General features: G+C 39.5%; 1 protein-coding gene and 1 long non-coding RNA gene across 3 annotated transcripts in view; one reads left to right on the forward strand and one right to left on the reverse strand.

Moving 5' to 3' along the window:
* map1ab (microtubule-associated protein 1Ab) overlaps positions 1–15,470 on the reverse strand; it is a 70,072-nt gene extending 54,602 nt beyond the window's left edge. For both annotated transcript variants that reach the window (XM_034879527.1, XM_034879526.1), the window contains exons 1-2: positions 15,191–15,470; positions 8,429–8,530 (exon numbers count right to left, since the gene is read on the reverse strand). In XM_034879527.1, the coding sequence (XP_034735418.1) occupies positions 8,429–8,530; positions 15,191–15,455 (367 nt within the window). In that variant the 5' untranslated portion in view covers positions 15,456–15,470. The remainder of the gene's footprint in view (positions 1–8,428; positions 8,531–15,190) is intronic.
* Positions 1,599–19,019, forward strand: LOC117949354. Its single transcript, XR_004657679.1, has 4 exons — positions 1,599–1,609; positions 9,164–9,170; positions 15,725–15,730; positions 18,933–19,019. It is a non-coding gene; the product is annotated as an uncharacterized LOC117949354 (long non-coding RNA).
* Positions 19,020–19,126: the final 107 nt, after the last annotated feature.

The raw sequence follows: 19,126 nt of genomic DNA on the forward strand, positions 1-19,126 counted from the left end.
GCTAAATAACAGAAACTCTAAACTTCCTGTAAAACAGTTTCAACAAAAACTAAATAGTATAACCTTTTTATTTATTGCAGGACTGCTGTATTAGACTGCATTAGTTCTAGCAAGGTGTACCTCATAAATTGGCAACTCCTCCTGCACGTCAGATGGTTCTGGCCTCCCCGTCATCATTCCCTATTTTGGCACCTCGTCTGGCATTACCCTTACACACTCTACAATAACTTCATGGTGTACCAGATAAAAATCCAGATAATATGTTAAATTATACTTAAGTATTTTCTTAGCTTTGGAACTGAAGGAATACAGTTTCTCATGCGTCATCATTCTCAATCCAACATCCTGTTCCTACCAAAAAACAATGTGTCCTTTAGATTTGCAGCACGCGCCTTGACCACCCTGGACCTTCTTTCACCTTAGTCATGATATATCGACAAAGTTACACCTTCAGGGTCTTACGAGTGGCATCCTATCCATGCAGGAGTGGAGAGGTCGCTACGGCAACAGCCATGAAAAGCACCTTTCCCCAGGCTCAGGAGCAAATTGGCTCCACTATCAAATGTGAATCTTTAATCACTCTGTTCCACCCCCGGGCCATTTCTCTCACCTCCACCACGTACGTCAGATAATGCCATGGAGATAACACGCCCCTGTGTGTGTGTGTGTGTGTGTGTGTGTGTGTGTGTGTGCGTGTGTGTGTGTGTGTGTGTGTGTGTGTGTGTGTGTGAGTGTGTGTGCATGTGTGTGTGTATGTGTGTGTGTGTGTGTGTGTGTGTGTGTGTGTGTGTGTGTGTGTGTGTGTGTGTGTGTGTGTGCATGCTCGTTTTCATAAATTATGAACACACGGGTCAGGCTAAGGAAAATTCATGAAGAAAAGAAAATGGGAACAGTTCCCAATGGATTAAAAAAAAAACTTTTCTTACATCTAAACCTACAAACACAACCAATAGTCCATTCAATGAAGGATTTTTTTTAATTATCGAAGGTAGAGCTGCAACCTGGAATTACTTTTCTTGAAAAGTAAATCCCCTATATTTTAAGCCTGTGCAGTTTATGTTTCCAGAGGTCACAGATTCATACAGAAAAGTTACAGAAGAAAGTCTAATCTTCGCGGTACGACTGCTCTTATGAATGAGCAGCAGAATTATAGATTATCCTGGAAGCCTCTTATTAAGGACTGGTTGTCTATAGTCCTCTATGAGCTCCCTGCCCGACTAAGGCATCTTACTGAGTTCAACCTGTGTGTGTGTGTGTGTGTGTGTGTGTGTGTGTGTGTGCGTGTGTGCGTGTGTGTTTGTGTGTAGAAAGGAGGATCCACACGTAAGGTTTACATCAAGTTTATTCCCAATGATTCTTTTACTTTTTCCTTTAGCTCTGCCCACATCTCCCTGAATGACAGAGACAGAGAGAGGAGAGAGAGAGAATAAAAGAGAGAAAAGAAACACGTGATTTCACATCTGACTTCAAAGTATTTCTGGACCTCTGGGTTGCTGAAGCCCGTTTCCCATAAACCAACTGCCGCTACAGTCCTAATTAGCATTCTCAATGCTTTGTTCAATACGTTTCATAAACATCTTAGATAAGTACCTGCACTGACAGGCTAGTAGTGGCATGTGCATATTATTAGTGCTAATCCACAGTCCTTACCAAAACCCTTTCTGGAGCGTTTTAATCATTAGTTGTCTGTCAAAACATATATGCTTCTATTAGTATCCTTGCAGACCAAATGATAAAACACCTCTCAGTATAACACAACACAGCAACAGCATCACAAACTACATCCTCCAAAATAACCAAAGCCAAATCATCACATCTCAATTGCCATCAGTTTAAGCTAGGTGTATTTCACAAACTGACAACTGACTGTTTTGATACTTTGACTCTGTGTGTTGTGCATCATTATGAGATCCACTCTTTATTTAAAGGCTTTAAATTGTAATCAAGTATAATTCCCATAGGCTTCCTATGTATTTAAGTAAGACAAATGTACTCATAATATGTTTTGAACTTGTGAACTATACTGATCATACAAAAACCTGCAGTTTCACTATTAAAGCATACAATATAGCTTCATGGGAAATTGAAATGATGAATAAATAATGAAAAGATACACCAATCATTATGGGAAGCTCAGGCGTGAAATACCCAAAACGGAGGTACTGAAAAAAGTATCTAGGTTCAGATGAATGGATGCTTCTGTATTGCTTACATGCTGCTGACCAGTGTGTCCCCTGTTAACCAAACATCCCCTTTCTCCATCCCCTAGCAGAGGGGTTGTGTAGTTAAAGGTTTTAGACTAGTCTGCCTGACTTATCCGACTGAGGTTTGTGCAAGTTATCTATGGCCCCGACAATGGCACTGAAACATCTGTTGCCTAACTGTGTATTAAAACCAGAGAGCTGTCCGTGGTTCTGAAGTAGCAGAAGGATTTGTTATTGCAACTTGTTCTATGAGTGCAACCCTTCTTTCAGTTTAGCCTTGGATGTATAATATTCTCTAAACTATATTACTGCTTCCTGTTCCTATTCTTTAAAGAACGTGGAAATGACTTTTTGTCACATCATGCACTTCCTTCACCTTCCATGCCTTTGAAGGTTTATATCTAAAACTCATTTTTCAGTAAGAATTACAGCATATTTTTTTAAACTAAACCAGACAAAAGGTAGATTTCACAAGAAAAAAAGCTCTTCCTGGAAATGTCTGGCAATGACCACAGCAGGGAGAAGAGATTTTCAACGACTTAGAGAAACCGAGTGAGGACTCTGATACTCAGACATCAGCACTCACACAAAGTCCACAAAACACAGCATGCACACACGTCATTTTCAGTCATAGCTATACGCACACACATACTGCACTTGGACACGCACACCTTTGTGATTTCAGTGTGGGAGGGTTAATCAGAGTAAATCGCTGACACTAATCCATGGCCTATCTCCCCAGGTCCTCGCCGGGTATTTGTGTAGGCAGCCTTGGTGTGTGTGTGTGTGTGTGCGTGTGCGTGTGCGTGTGCGTGTGTGTGTGTGTGTGTGTGTGTGTGTGTGTGTGTGTGTTGGGGTTTTAAGTATCCGTAGGCTATTCATCTGTATATGTGTTTCTTTGCAAGTTAGAGTCCCTGTCCAGAAATATGAAGTCATCACTGCATTACATCATTTCAACACCAGGGGCCACTTTGTAATATTTGTTATGGAGGAATGGTCATGTAAAAGTGAAGTGAAACCTCCTGTAACTATAAAAACAGATGTTTATGACCAACCGCATATTTTACATTCAGTTTTTACTATTTAAATCAATATTTACTTTATCACATATGCCTCATAATGACGTTTTGATTTGCCCTTGATCAGCTTTTTAAAAAGGGAAAAGGGTGATGGTGTGTTATCACTCTCCTGCTGAATGAACCCATTCAATAGATAATTATCAGCATGGAAACGCTGAAGGAGAATTTCAGATCTTAGATCAATAAAGACCATCTACAGTATAAAGAGTTTTCCTTGACTCTACTGTCTTTATTTATTTTCAGGTGTTCAATCTACATTTAAACAAATGTAAGGGTTACAAAGGATGTTAGTAAGTAAGTTAGTTTTAAGGTCAACTCCATCTTATCAAATAATAAATAATAATAAAAAAACACTAGTAGCATTTATTTGGCAAACAAAGCTGTATTTTGGATCCAGCAGTTATCTATTTTTGGTATGTTCGGTCAAAACCAGTAAATCCCATAGACGACTGTCAGTGTTGTTGTGATGTGAACATGAAAAGAAAACCTATTTCTTAGTCTGCGCAAGTGCAGAGGAACCTGAACATTTTTATTAAAAACCGGGGTACTGTGAAATTTGAAGATATAATTAAACTATTCTAGCTAGGTTTGAACAACCCTTTGTGTAATTTTGAATTATAACGATAACTAAGAAATACCCTGACAAGCTGAGACTCATCAGCTGTTGTTAGTTTACAAATGATGATAGGTTTGGCATTGACACGGTGTGACGCAAATCTCAGACAGAGCCCTGGACTAAAATTATAAATTTTACAATCACATATCCCTACAAACCTCAATGGACCATAGCCACCCTTTCAACTGCCTCTTGGAGAAAACTCTTCTTGAGTTGAAAGTAGTAATGTGCATCGAAAGATATCTGGGTCTAGCTGTGAAAGTGTTATCCCAGAGTTTTGCTGCAAAATGAGAAATCCAACAACAAATGACAACACAAAACAGAAAGTATTTTTTCAAGCAATTAGCGATTGACCAAACAATTAGTGCAGATTGAATCTCTCTGTGGTTGAAAATGAAGGGTTATTTTCTCCTCCAAAGTGGATATGTTTTAGAATTTTACATTTGAATGTTTGTAAGTCCATAAAGCTGAATTTGAGATGTCAGTCATAACAAGTTACCCCCGATACTGAAATTATTAATTTGGTCAGAAAACGTATCTGTTATTTCCATCAACACCCTGACTCACAGTCATACAACATAAGCCCAATATCATTCCAGAACTGAAACTTCGCCTCAGCTAGTTGAGAAAGAATAGTCAATACACTATTGAGCAGGACCATCCCTGACTTTATCAGTGAACCGATCAGCCGTCCATCACCTTATGACCTCATGTCCAAACTCAGCCAAGTGGAGAAGGATGACTGTTGACACCATTTTCCCACAATAGAATTTTTTCTGCTAACCCAAAGCAATGTGATCCCCTTATCTATTTATGCAATGCGTCCATCGGATTGCTCTCCATTGAAGTGCTATTGATCTGTCTTGTGTGCTGTACCGAAAAAAAAGTGGGGGTGTAATCAATACTCCCAGCCTCCGTCCTTGGTCCTCCAGCCTCAGCCGCGTCAGTCTCAAAAAGGGATAAGGCATTTTCAATGATCTCCTTTATCAGTTTGGGAAAGCACACTGTTAGTTTTCAACATCATGCACTGTATGTATGCATGCTGAATACTAGTGGTGCTCCAGTACAATGTGTTACCGTAAGTGTAGAGAATGACACATGAAGTGTTGCTCCATAATGTTTTACATCCGGTTTGACAATGGCCCATTAAAACTTTTGAAAGACAAAAAAATGAGTTAAAAAAAGTTGAATTAACCCATTTTTACATTTCATTTTAAATTCACATTTTAGGATATTTGCATAGAACCGTTTAACCATGTGTTTCACATCAAAATGTTCGGAACAAACTCAGCTTTTTGTATCATGATACCCAAAAAATTTCTAAAGCAATGTGCAAAGAGACAATCTTGCCCTAAAGCTGAAAATCTCATCTGAAAATTCTCAAATCTTTTCACAAAAGTAAGCATAAAATATGAATGAAATAAATCTCTAAAATGAAATTTTGTAATATCGCTTAAGTAGGAGTGCTGTCAAACATTGCTTGGACTCGCCGGTGCGTTATTTGTCCTCAAAGGGTTAATGAGCACGAAAAGTCAGGCTTGCCCAGTCCAATGCATGCAGAGGTTTTGCCACTACAGCTTTTCTTGGTCTAGTCTAACCCTAACCCTAGACCAGTAGCTTACACTTACACTTTAGACTGATGCGCATCTCACATTATTAGGTCAGTTTGCTGACCTTGTGGCTCTTCTCTACTTGGGTTTCAGAACTGAATCTGAACTGAATCAGTACGACATGTTGTCTGACTATGTCGGACATCAAAAGTGTTTATGGTTGCTTCAAACCGCCATATTTGAAGGCGCAATATTGGGGGGGCAATATTGTTTAGATTGGGGTTACAACGCACCCTGTCTCCTGGGAAACCATCATAGTGTTGCACTTAGTTGTCCACGTGAAAAGTGACCAAAATAATTGTGTGACAGACAGCGCTGGGCGATAATTTAAATTGATAATTAATGTCTTTTAAGGGAATTGTATCGTAATGAGATCATCCATCAAGATATAGAATTACGTTGTCTAAATTGATAATACCAAGCACATACTAACTCAATTTTCAAAGAAAATCTGCTGTGAAACATTTCGAGAAATGATATAATTTGAAGAATTGCAGGATTGTTTTAACATCACACTATAATCACAAACAGCGCAGTATACAGCTAGAAAATATATTTTTTTTCTTTATAATTTTCCTTGATACATTTTACCATGTGGTTATTTCAAATAGACTATTTATTTATTGAATTACCAGAAAACAAGCTATGTCATAATATAAATCGTTACCAGTCTATTTTGGGATAGAAGATTTTGGCCATACCGCCCAGCCCTAGGGATAAAAAAAGAAGAGATATGATAATGATGTTACTGCATTAACAACCGACACCATTATTGCTGAAAGGTCAATATCCACACCATTGTCAATAGAAAAATCCGGGAACACAGAGGTCTCTCTGAACGCAGCAGTAAACATCTAGTGAAAAAGAAGTGATGCTTGTGAATAAGGCTCCGTGATTGGCTGCAAACAGGAGACATCTGAAGCTGTGGCGGAGAGGAGGTCACTGAACAAACTGTTATCTATTATGGATAACCCCGACCACACACACACACACAGACACACACACACAAACACACACGCACACACTGGTCCAACAGAGGAGCAGCTTCTCTAAGAGGCTCCGACAGCTTTGATGTTGCACGGACCGCTACAGGAAATCATTCCCACACAGACAATAAAACCTTTTAACACCTCATCACTGGGTGCTAGATAAGACTCTGAGACATCACAGTACTGCGCCACAATACTGCACTAAGTGCAACCTGCACAATTGGTTAATTTCCACATATTCCACGTTGCTTAATTTGCCAATTAAGCAACAACATTTTTGTATTCCCAACTTTTATATATTCAAATATTTGTTCTTGTATCTTATTCATAGTATTATTTCATGTATATTGTATGTATGTATATTGTATCCTAGTGTTTCATTTATATTTATATTCTGTGCTGTGTGACTGATTTTGCCGCTGTAACAATTTAATTTCCCATTTTATTGGGATCGATAAACATCTATCCATCTATCTACACTATAAAGGGCAGCGACAAGACTAAATACACTTTTGGTGAAATATTGATTGTTTATCTCCAAAGGCAACACTAGCATTTGACAACCAACCTCCACAGAAACGCCAGCTTCAGCAAGACCTGCGGGGTTTCAGCATCACGTCCCCAGGGCGGATGCTTAAGGTCATCGGACAATGGAAGAAAGACACTTACAGGACGTCCTGTCTGACCACTATACCACCATGCTATTTTACATATTAGGACACTGCCTTAGATATCCAATACACCATTCAGAAATCAATAGTTTTTCTCAAAGCAATATAAATCCAGTCAATCAAGATATGTCAAAGGTAAAAATAATTATCTATCAAACATGTTATTGTCGCAAAAGGGAAAAAAAAAAGATTTTTTGCAACATCCTGAATTCAAAGATGACATGTTGTTGTTCTCGAGTGTAACAGATGAAGCAGACCTGAGGGAATGAATCACTAATATATCTGGATGTTTCATCAGCAGTTACAGTATCAGTAAATACGAATGGAGGTGACTCACTTTGGAGCCGTGTCTCTTTAGAAAGGTAACCCAGAAGGACAGACTGGTAGACAGATGGACAAAGGCTACTAATGTTTATTGTTTTGCTGGAATTCCTGTTTCTTCCCAATGTATTTGCTCTGTTTTAACAACTGTGTTGAAAAATGCTGTGTCATGTTCTGCTGACTCCGGCTGCTGCTCCTTAGCACTTGCCAATAGTGCACTAATATTCTCCCCTGGGGTTGTCCTTTCCTCGTATTTGTGATTGTGTGTGTATTTGTGTGTGTGTGTGTGTGTGTGTGTGTGTGTGTGTCAACCTGGGCTCTGAGCCCTAAATCTTTGCATCGCGTAGACAAAAGAGGCAGGTCTACACACACACACACACACACACACACACACACACACACACACACACACACACACACACACTGAACAGTCACCCTGGTGATTATACCACAGTTCAGCTTTAAAGCAATGCAGATGGATTAAATGTCTGAACCGTCAACCATATCTTCAGATTAAAAGTACCTGTATCATTTGTAATCGTATGTTAAAGTTTTTAGGGCTTCATCTCTCTGCATTAGGATTTTTTTGCTCCTCCAAATGTCAGCCAAAAAATACTAAAAAAGGACAAGAGAGGATCTCCTGTAAAGTAAGAGCAGCTTGGTCAGTTGCTAATAATTTGCAATTCATCCCTTCTTGCAGCAGGAGAAGCATGTACATCAATCTACAACATCTCATCTAAGAACACAGTTTTAATTCAGCTAATAAGTCCGGTGTATATTTACATTCATTTTTGGATGAATGCAGCTTTCTCAGTGTTTGTTTCATCCAAAATCTGCTCCATAACGACACAATAATGTATTCAATGCGTTTCTCAGAATAAGCTCCGCTAATTGTAGTCATCATTTGTCAATTGCCAAGAGCGCCATATCACACTGACCTCTGACCTCGGAGGAGAAGTGGGCGGAGTGACGAGTTATAAACAGCTGCAGCTGCTGATCCAGGTTGCAGCACTTGAGGTCCACGTCCCAGGATCGAATTCCTGTCAGGAAGGAGGAAAGAGAAAGATTGCTTGAGGACAACAACATGAAGCAGGGAAGGATGAAGATTAGTGAAATTAGAGGAAAAAAAACCTTTGGACTAGTATCTGATGAACCTGAGGCACAGACATACATAACCTTTTACCAGATGTTGCGACAGCATCTTACCTCCCTAACTCTGTTTGAGATGCGGGCAAGGTCCCTGAGCAGGAAGCGTTGTAGTTTAAAATGTCCTGAGGCTGAGTACACAACAGTATTACTAACCTCAAGTGACACTAATATCATACTGTATCACTACTCACTACTTTGTCATACGACAATCCTTCTCTACTACCACAGGCCCAGTCTAAAACCATAATATTACTGAGGACATATTTAATAAACATTTTTCACTTGTACACTTTTACAATTAGTATTTAATTTATAGTATAGTTACTGTAGCTTTGGCTTTTCTCATTTGGTGGAAGAAAGTCTATTTTGCCCACTGTTAACATAAAGTAAACAAAAATGAGAGATTGTTTCAAGATTAAACCCATTTTGATACAACCAATGACAAATATCGGTTGCCGTTATTTGGTCACTTATTGGGAGCAGTAGACTAGCTGGAGCCAGTTACCTCCAGTAGTTGCCCTAAGGCTAGCGGTGGGTGCTTCAGAGAGAGTTACGTCATGAGAAGAGCATGTATGGACTAATCTAACTCTGGGGGATACGGTGAATGAGCTAAAGTCCCAAAACATGTTCCTTTAATCATTATATGAGAATAAAATTTAATAAAAACTGTTAATTTTACAAGTTATGGTTCATGTAATTTAATTGTGTACATTTTAATCATGTAATCATAAGCAAAATCTGTTTAACCTTTTTTTGGAATCGTGGTTCTCGTGGTTTCTCAAAGGCAGAGCAGGATACCCAGGGCTCGGTTTACACCTATCATCATTTCTAGCCAACGGGAGACCATAGGCAGGCTGGTAAAACGCATATTAAGCCTCATAAAGTGAAATTTTCATGCCATGGGACCTTTAATACCTTATGAAGTAATAATAACTAGTAAAAGGTAAAAGACCCCACATAAACATCAGCACTAAAACTAATTGGAGTTCATTTGATCAGTAGAAATGACTCGTTAATGAACTGATGAGCATCACACACATGCACACACGCGCACACACAAACACACATGCAAACACACAGCCACAGCTTTATCAGATCCTACTGAGACGCAGTGAGTCAAACTTCAGAGAGAACTTGTGTTAGATCTCTCATCCAGCAGGATAGAAACCAACACACACTTCTCTCATCTTATCCATCTGTGGATTCCTTCAGCGAGAGCTGGAAATTAGATCATTCTAATTTTTCAAATCCATACCCCTGCTTAAATCTCCTCTTTCACAAAAGAAGACTTTGATGACCTTGTATTGCCTTTAACTGAGGAGAAAATGTTCCCTCGCTGCCGACTGCATTCTGTTCCCAGAAATGCTGTGTCACTGTTATTACCTTTTCGTTAGAATTAATTGGCAAAACGTCTCGTTTTGCACTACCAGACGCATTAAAATTACAACCTCCTAGTCTGATGTTGATGCCTTTTCATGCCAATCCTCACAAACGTAAAAAAATACAAAGATTGTTAGCGTCCACAGAAGACAGGGAAAGGGTTGGGAATGAATGAGGCCTTAATATTTGTGCATCTGAATCCGCTCCTGTTGGAGGATGACATTGGTGTCAAACATAACTAGACTCAGACCTACCTGCCTGTTCATGGCCAAGAGGAGAGCTATCAGTGGCTGTGTATACTGCACGGAGAGTTTCATTCTACTTTGCTTAATACTAAGTGACCAGCTTTGTGTCGATGCACATAAAGATGACAACTGCTTCGTCAAGTCAATCAAATAGGCCATCAACAAAAGAAATTGGTTGCTATATAGATAATCAATAATCATTCTAGTCATTCATCAATCAAGAGGCCAGCATTTGCTGGTTCCAGCTTCTCAAATGTGAGGATTTACTGATTTTTTTTCTTTTTTATTATTGTAAATCTTTGGGTGTCGGATTGTTGCACACAAAAAACACTTTAGGTCTTGAGAAATTGTGAAGGGCAATTTCTCTATGTTTTGACATTGAAAAGTCAAACTCATTAATTAAATAAGGTCTTTTATAAATAACTAATTTATAACAAAAACAATTAATGGTAGCACCAGTTAAAATAGGGCGGTACAGCTCACTCTTCTATAATGAGAGACCTGATAACCCGACATATTTATACAAGTAATGTGGAGTGAAAGCCTCTTTTGTCTATAGTTGTCAGAATCTGATCAAAATCACAGAGTTATGCAGACCTGCACATCAATATGCATGATGGTGCCCAGTCACCAATGCTTACCAAGCGGCTGTACGCTGCTCTTTATTATGGGGGGAGGAATTTGACCAGATGACCACTTGCCGAATAAACAACTTAGGTATCATCCTTGAAACCTTCTTGGTTATAAAACCAAAACAAACGATTTAATAAAGCATTAATGTCAGCTTTATATGGCTAGTATAAGTTTCATTTTCGAGGGTTGAATGGGTTCCTTGCTGCACCCTGTGACCAACAGGGGGAAAAATGGCCACTCTGCCTGCAGTTATCACCAAGTACAGCTTCAGCTCTCCGGCATCAGGGAGCAGTACTGAGCCAATTACAGCTCGGCACACCAAGATGAAGAAAAGACAATGCTACACTCAAAAACGTACCTGGATAAGTAATATGCTTTGTCAGTGAATGAGACACTTTGAATTCAACTAAAATACTCGTTGGAGAAGCATTGAAATATTTACAGTGATTCTGGTTTGCCTTCGGCGACATACAGAGTCAGTAAAGATTCATTTAGCCAGAATAAGACCTCAACAAGACTATGGGCAGTAAAGTTAAATCATCCTGAGCCCTCTTACTCCCTCATACTCCACCAACACGCTTCTTAGTACTAAACACTTTTCTGCTGTAGTCCTAAAAGATGGCTGTCTCCTTGTTAAAAGAATAATTAATCAGTTTGATTTACAAGGGTTACAATACAAACAGCCACAAGGGTCGAGCGTCTGACGCAGCAAAGGTACGTCGATGAGAGAGATGTGAAATGAAAAGGAAAAAATGGTATTCATACAAATATGTTACCCCTTAATATCCCATCAGTTCAATGAGTCATTAAATGGATGGTTTGAATTTTTTGAAGTGGGGTTGTAGGAGGTACTTATCTGTAGTCAGCAGGCAGCAGGACCAACACAGAAGCTGAGCAGTATAGGACGGGGGCAGCAGCAAAACATATTTTAGCCACCTAAAAAAGGCCCGTTCAAAAAAAAACTATTTCAGTTTAAGTGTATGCTATATTTAGCAGTGGTGGAGTGTAACTAAGTACATTTACTTAAGTACTGTACTTAAGTACAAATTTGAGGTACTTGTACCTCAAATTACCTCAAAGTACCTCTTTTCCATCTCACATTCTACTTCGCTACATTTCAGAGAAAAATATTGTAGTGTTTTTTAAAGTTCCTAAAATGTGAGGAGTACTTTTACTTCAATACTGTAAGTACATTTTCCTAATGATACTAACATAATTTTACCTTAGTAAAATTTTTAATGCAGGACATTTACTTGTAACACAGTGTTTTTACAGTGTGGTAATAGTACTTTTACTCAAGTAAAGGATCTGAATACTTCTTCCACCACTGACATTTACAATATTTGCACGGCTTTACTTTGCTATCAGAGAGCCCTTTCCAATGAGAACTGAAGCTGTTAAATCCATCTATGATCTCTCCCCTCCTTTGACAAAAATAGTCATTTTTCCTGGCAGAACACGGGAGTGGCTGGTCTATGGCTGCCTCAAACGGTTACTTTGTTTCGGTTATTGTGTGACTTTGGTGTTTTGAAGGGTATAGTCAGATTCACAGCTCCATAGTTCGGATGGCTCCGTCTACAGCAGTCCAACCTGCTTCTCTAAACTGGGGGCGTGTGCCGACCGCCATCTACTGTAGGTAATACACTGACTGTGGATAATTACGTCATACAAACCCACTTCAGGAAATCTGAACTATTCAACTGCGCAGTGTGTGAAATAGCCAGAGGATTATGGCTGCTTAATGCTGCAGAACGCCTACACTAGCCTGTAAGGAGGGCATAGTGACAGTGAAACTTTATTTTTCAGCGTTCTATCCAACACAACATCTGAATGCAGGGTTGGGACATGGTGTCTTTGTGTTGTCTAAGGTGAGAGGGAAAGAGCACTAAACTCAGTGTCAGAACCACATTCGCACCAGTTTTCTATTTCACTGCCTCTAGGTTTCAGATCTGCTATAACTAACAAGGTGTTAGCCTGAAAGTCTTCTCTTGCACCTCTGGGGAAAACGCTGAATCACAAGCTCAGGACGTGTTAGTGACGTTAGATTAGCCTCTATCTATGAAACAGTCATTTTCCCAATAAAGTCTACAAGGTATTTGGTGCAGGGACACTAAAAAAAAACTGTAGTGGACATCACATGCAAGAGCTGGGTCTCAAATTCAGTGGAAATGAAGACTATAGATGGTGAAATGTATTCATTACTTCCCATTTACACAAAAAATCAATTTATTCACAGAGCAATGCCATATAAGTATAAAGTAATACAATGTTAAAAGGGAAGGAAAAACTAACAGTAAGGTAAAAAAAATAAACTTTTGAAAGACTCAGCGCTTCGCTTTCTGTGGCCTCGGGTCGGAAATATCCTGATAGATAGATAGATACAGATATACTGGACAAGGCAGCAATGATAACATGCAGATTGTGCCGATTATATGCCAAAACAAAGTCATTCAATTGTTTAGTTTATTAAATTAAAAAGAAAATGATTAGACAACAATTAAAATAAATCAATTTGTCAGGGCTGCTTTTCTGTATTATATACGATGGTAAAAAGGGTCTAAAACAGCAGCACAAACCAGCCAAATGCTGGCTAAATTTGCAAGAGGGCTCGTAGTTTTGCTTTACCTACCAGTCATAAATACCATGTTTATCTATGAGTGGCTGGTAAAGTATGAACTTCCACTAGCCATTTGGCTGGAGGACAAAATAGCTGATTTTAGACCCTGATTGTAAATATAGGACCTTTGGCTGAAGTCATTCAATTAAGAGATTTTTCAATGACAATGAAATGATTCTGCAACTATTTTTGATCATTAAAGCCAACACTACCAATTAAAGCAACAATAGAGACATTTTCCCGCTTTGATTCCCCTACAGGTTGGAAGTGGAATTCTTCCATTACGTCTTAATGGAACTACAGATCTGCTACGATCTGGCAAACTTGCATGGTGCGGTTCTACCCAGTAGTGAGCCGCAAAGCGAATGCAGAAGTGCCGCTCACCCTATTACGAGTTGCTGAAATGATTTTGGAAACATTATTTAAAGTTACAAAAAGTTATATTAAAAAAGTAATTTTTCAAGCATGCAAAAAACATTTTTGAGTCAGATTTGAAGAAAATCTAATGAAATATGCCCAAATAAAACCTCAGTCATGTTTGACGACAACACTGCAGCGTGGGTGATTTGTTGCAGGCCTAAAAAAGGATGCTGCGGCTCACATGTAATGACACTCAATGGCAGGTCATCACACTGAGTCACACTTAAAAAAAAAACCTGGCCGAAAGAATCAAGAGTGTAATGGGGAAGGGTGGGGGACAGTTTGCCACAGAGCAGCAGAGCAGTAAGTCTCTAACAACGGTAAGACGAGGTCACAGGGGATGGATGGGGTCGCTATGGCGCCGGACTGGCATTTTAAAGCGTGATTGATCATCTGGACAGGGAACAGCTTAGAGTGGGCAACGGCACAGCGAAAAATTGCTGAGTGGCATACTAACGAGTCCCTACACAACATCTTTCACAACTGCTCAACATCCCTAGACTTTAGACAGCCCACAATGACAGGAGACATGTAGCATGATGCAAGAAGAAGGGGTGGAACTTACTGAAATATTGCTGAGTAATGATGCCTGATTGACACAAAAAAGAAACCTGCAGAAAAGAGAAAGCTACGTGTTTTCCTTTACAATATCTGAAGGTGTTGTGTTCTTGCTGCTGTGAACAGTCTGCATATTTTGGTTGTTTGAAGCTTTAAGGGTACATGGAACCACAATGCAATGTTAGCAAAAACACACACACACACATAGTAACATCCTGCTCAAACCAAACAGCATTTTAGATGACTGCTGCAAGGCAGACAGGTACATTATTGTGCAGGGTGAAAATAAATGTCTTCATTATTTCACCTATACAGCCATACTGATTGGCCAATAGGTTAATATCTGCTTAATTTATATTTAATTAATTAATTGATAAAATTACAGTATAAGGTTAAAACCGAGAAGGCTGCTGTATTTTACTGCAGTTCTAAAGTAAATACACCTATGCTGCATCTAAAACTTGAGTCTGCAGTTTCACTGTCATAGAGTTCACAGTGGGGTAAGGGAAAATGCGTGGTGTCCCATGGTGCAATGCTGCACCAAATGCCTCTACCTAATACATCCATGGTACTATATTGTCCATTGCGTCAAACAATTTCTGTCCTCTTTCCGGGACTTTCCAAAGTTGCACATTAAACCACAGCTGCCAAACAGATAACAATCACAGATACAAGCCGGTGATTCGTCCATCACTCACCCCGCTCTATCTGCGCTCTGGCGGTGTCCAGCTGGTGCTGTGTGCCGATCTCCCCAATCACTATCAGCATGTAGTAGCCGCCCCGGTTAAACGGCACCCCGCGCCTACGTCTTCCACCTCCTCGGCGGTACCGTAGTCGCTCCTCGGACCCTGGCGGCGGCGCGCTGTAGCCCTCGTCTTCTTCAACCACCGGGAGCGCACCTCGCACCGGGATCTCCATGGCAACAACCGCTGGAGCCGACGCCGAGGCTGACTCCATCGCCATGACAACTACTGGTGTGAACGGGGGAATAGTCTGGTGGGGTGGGGGGTGAGGAGAGTAAGAGGTGAGGGAGGGGAAGGAGGTAAAAACAGGGGATAACGTGTCGTTTCATAGCGTCAAAATATATAGGCTACAAATTTCCGGTGGAGCTTTCAAAGTAAAAGCTTTTGGGTAAATGAGTTGTTCAAAACTGTAGAATTGTCATGAAGCTGCAGGTTGGATTCAGTTTGGCTTACTACGTTTTACAAACATTTTGCTGAGCACACCAGTAGGGATAGGTCAAAACTTTATTTTAAAATATTTTCCCAAGGTGAAACACTTACTTAAACAAATCAATTTTATTTCTGTGGTGCAGTTATGCTATATATGCCGCGTGCCCACAGCTAGCAACGCGGTCACACTTTGGAAACATTGGATTTAAAAGTTAATAAATATGTTATCATTGCCGACTGACAGTTTAAGTAGTATAAAATGTGACTTTTGAGTTATCCCTACTGCTTACTGAACGCTAACGTTATTTGACCAAAGAACGGAGTGCGCTGAGGTCACAAATCAACAAGCTAACGTCAACGTTAGCTAAATCGATATAAGCTATATTATTTAATATCATTCTTGATAAGTCTTTTATCATGTAGAAGAGTAAAGAGTTATCCATCAGTCAGGTAACGTTACCTTCTTTCTGCCACAAACTAGCTATACGGCTAGGCCACAATGCCAAGTTCTTGTGTTAGAAATGTTTTCTTTAACTGTTTCAGCATGTTGTTTTGTTGGCATCTCCATCTTCTCGCATGATTTCAGCTTGACACCATCGTTTTGCTTGACAGACTCTCAGAAAGACTGTTTAAGTTACACTTTGGGATTTATTTCAATCGTCAAAACAGGTAAATTAACTTGGTAAATAAACATGTACACATGTATGTTGATAATTCACAATTTAGTAGTAGCAGCCTTGCAAAAGTAAGGCTAAACAGCACATAAGACATCACTCCCTTAAGGTAACAACATAGACTGTAATATCAATATGTCTATGGTAACACCCACTAATTTGCAGAGGGAAAAATGTTGCTTAATGATTTCAGTCAACAATCATACTCCCTGTAAAGCAGTTTTATTCTCTTTAACAAATGTAACTTAAACTGATTATTCAACTTCATGAACATTTTGGAGGGTGTAGTCTGTGGTGCAGCTGAATGTGCTGCATTATACAGGTGCTTCTATATTTGTGTCCACCACATTTATATCAGTGAGGCAAGGCTAATTAACAGAAACACCTATTTCTGCAATGCAGTGTAACAGCACCACAAACTACAACCTCCATAAAGATCATAAAGTTGAATCTCTAAAACAGTTTTGACAAGCACTGAACATTATAACCTTCATGATTTGTTGCAGGACTGTTGTAGTAGACTGCATTAGTTATACCTAATAAACTGGCAAATGAGTGTATATTTTAGTGCACTTGCTCGGGAAGGTTATTTGCTGTGAGAGGAATTGCAATGAACTGACATACTTTCTGGCATTTAGCAATCAGCTCCTATTGTAAAACATGAATACCACACAAACCGTATTTGTTCCAGGATAAATAGTCTTGCAGCCAATGCTTTATATTAAATTATATAAATTCATAATGTATTTAAATACAAAAACAAACCTAGAAGCTTCAGCATTTCACTGTGTTTGAATGTTTGTGTTTTGGAAAAACAATATCTGAATCAGGCAGCTTGAGTGTAACAAACAGTGACAGTGAAGATTGCACACTGGCACAGGATTCATAAGCAAAACAAGATTAGATCGCTCTAAATGTCAATCAGGCGCTGCTTTTCCTTCATAATCTCCATTCAGGATTTAGGTGATGTATGAATGTAGTCTGTCTTGTGCGCAGTGAATGTGGAGGATTTGTTAAAATATTTTGTAGAAAAAAAAAACTGTTTTTGCACAGACACACACACACACACACACACACATCAGGACACACTGAGAAAGAGTGAGAGAGAATGCAGACCGGTCTTAAATTAGCCTCTTTCTTCCCTGAGAAATGTTCCTCATCCTGGTTAACCTTGAGCTTGGCCCATTTCACTGTGAAGCAGAGGGCTTCTCGGCATCACACTGAGGGGATAATAAGGAGGTCCACACCAACTTCTGTTGGGTCTCGCAAGTAAGCATCAACCTTTATTTAACTGTAATTATCAATGATTCAACACATGGCAGGAGATATCTGAAAATAGAAGCACATGTTTTTAGATCTGTCCTGTTTGCAATGATGCACGTTGTAAATACTTTCCATTCATTTAGGCCATGTTCTTAAAAAAGCTCTGTTTTAATAATGTGTTGTTTTCTATTCCAATTTCTGATTCATCTTCATTATCTTATTGAAAAACAACATCAACATTTCCCTTCCTGAGTTCAATTTAAGCCAAAGGTCAATAATTATCTGGCAATAAACATGATCAATTCGTCATATTTACGACATGCTGTGTTTTGTAAGAGACACTAGGAAAGTAAAAACTAAACGGTGTGTTTCCTCCCACAGTAGCTGTGGGAAGATACCTCATATGTTGTTTTTGCTGCAGGTCTCTCTGACAGTGAGTCAGCACTTCACTTCATAGTCGACCTACGCCACAGACATGCTACCCTCTAGTGGTAAAAATACAACACTCCCAACTCACTAGTTGTTTCACGTTTTTAAGGGTGCCTAAAGGCTTTTTAGTCCATTAAATACTAAGCTATTAAAATAATTGTTGCCATGATTTTATGAATCACATTTTAATGTTAAACATACATGTGGCACAGTGAATCCTCAGTATTAAAGGTGCTCTAAGCGATGTTGGTTGATATTACTTCTTGTTGACATTCAAAGTATTTAAAAAAAAAAAAACGAGACTACCTTGTCCCCTCCCTCCCGGGCTTCCCCCACCCCCCAAACCCTTCTTGTCGGTTGTTGGCTGGAACGCTGGAACACTGTGTAAGCTTCGTAGTGCGGGTGGGCACATTTTGTTTCTGTTGCCGTTTGTAGACCCTGGGCTGTCCACAGAGACCGTGGTATTTTACGGTGTGTTCTTCGGACCGGCAGCTCGCAGATAGTAAGGAGATGTTTGCTGTATGTGACAACAAATGTAGCCTAAAACACGCATGACATTGCTCAGAGCACCTTTAACTGTGTCTGTGGATGGCTACCAAATAACAAATAGGCTGATTTATATTTGCTAATAATATGTTGGATTCATGATAAGACCTAACTTCCAAAGCATTAAGTAAAGGTACATTGTGTAACGTTTGTAGTTGTTCATTATCAAAATCTGTATTGCCCTTCACAAACTTGTCTTTTTTTATTAATATTGACCACCAGCATTCATTTCAAGTATTCCTATTGGCTTGATATTTTACATTTACGCTTGCATGAACTGGGGTAGACCATAAACAGTTAAAGAAATGGATCAACAGACCCTGTTGCTCTGGACGGAGACCTGGGAAGGATATGAGGTTAGAAAGTGAATTTCAGTTGGTTGTCATATACAATTCCACCGCTAGATGGGAGAAATTCTTACACAATGTAGCTTTAACAATAATATGTAGGCCCCCCTGCAGTAACTCTGAGGACCTCCTAGGGGTCCCGCACCACCTGTTGAAGATCTCCGATGTAAACTATAAAACATCTGGAGGTTATGGCTGAGAAC

This window comes from Etheostoma cragini, chromosome 8 (assembly GCF_013103735.1).
Source record: "Etheostoma cragini isolate CJK2018 chromosome 8, CSU_Ecrag_1.0, whole genome shotgun sequence".
Classification (NCBI taxonomy): domain Eukaryota; kingdom Metazoa; phylum Chordata; class Actinopteri; order Perciformes; family Percidae; genus Etheostoma; species Etheostoma cragini.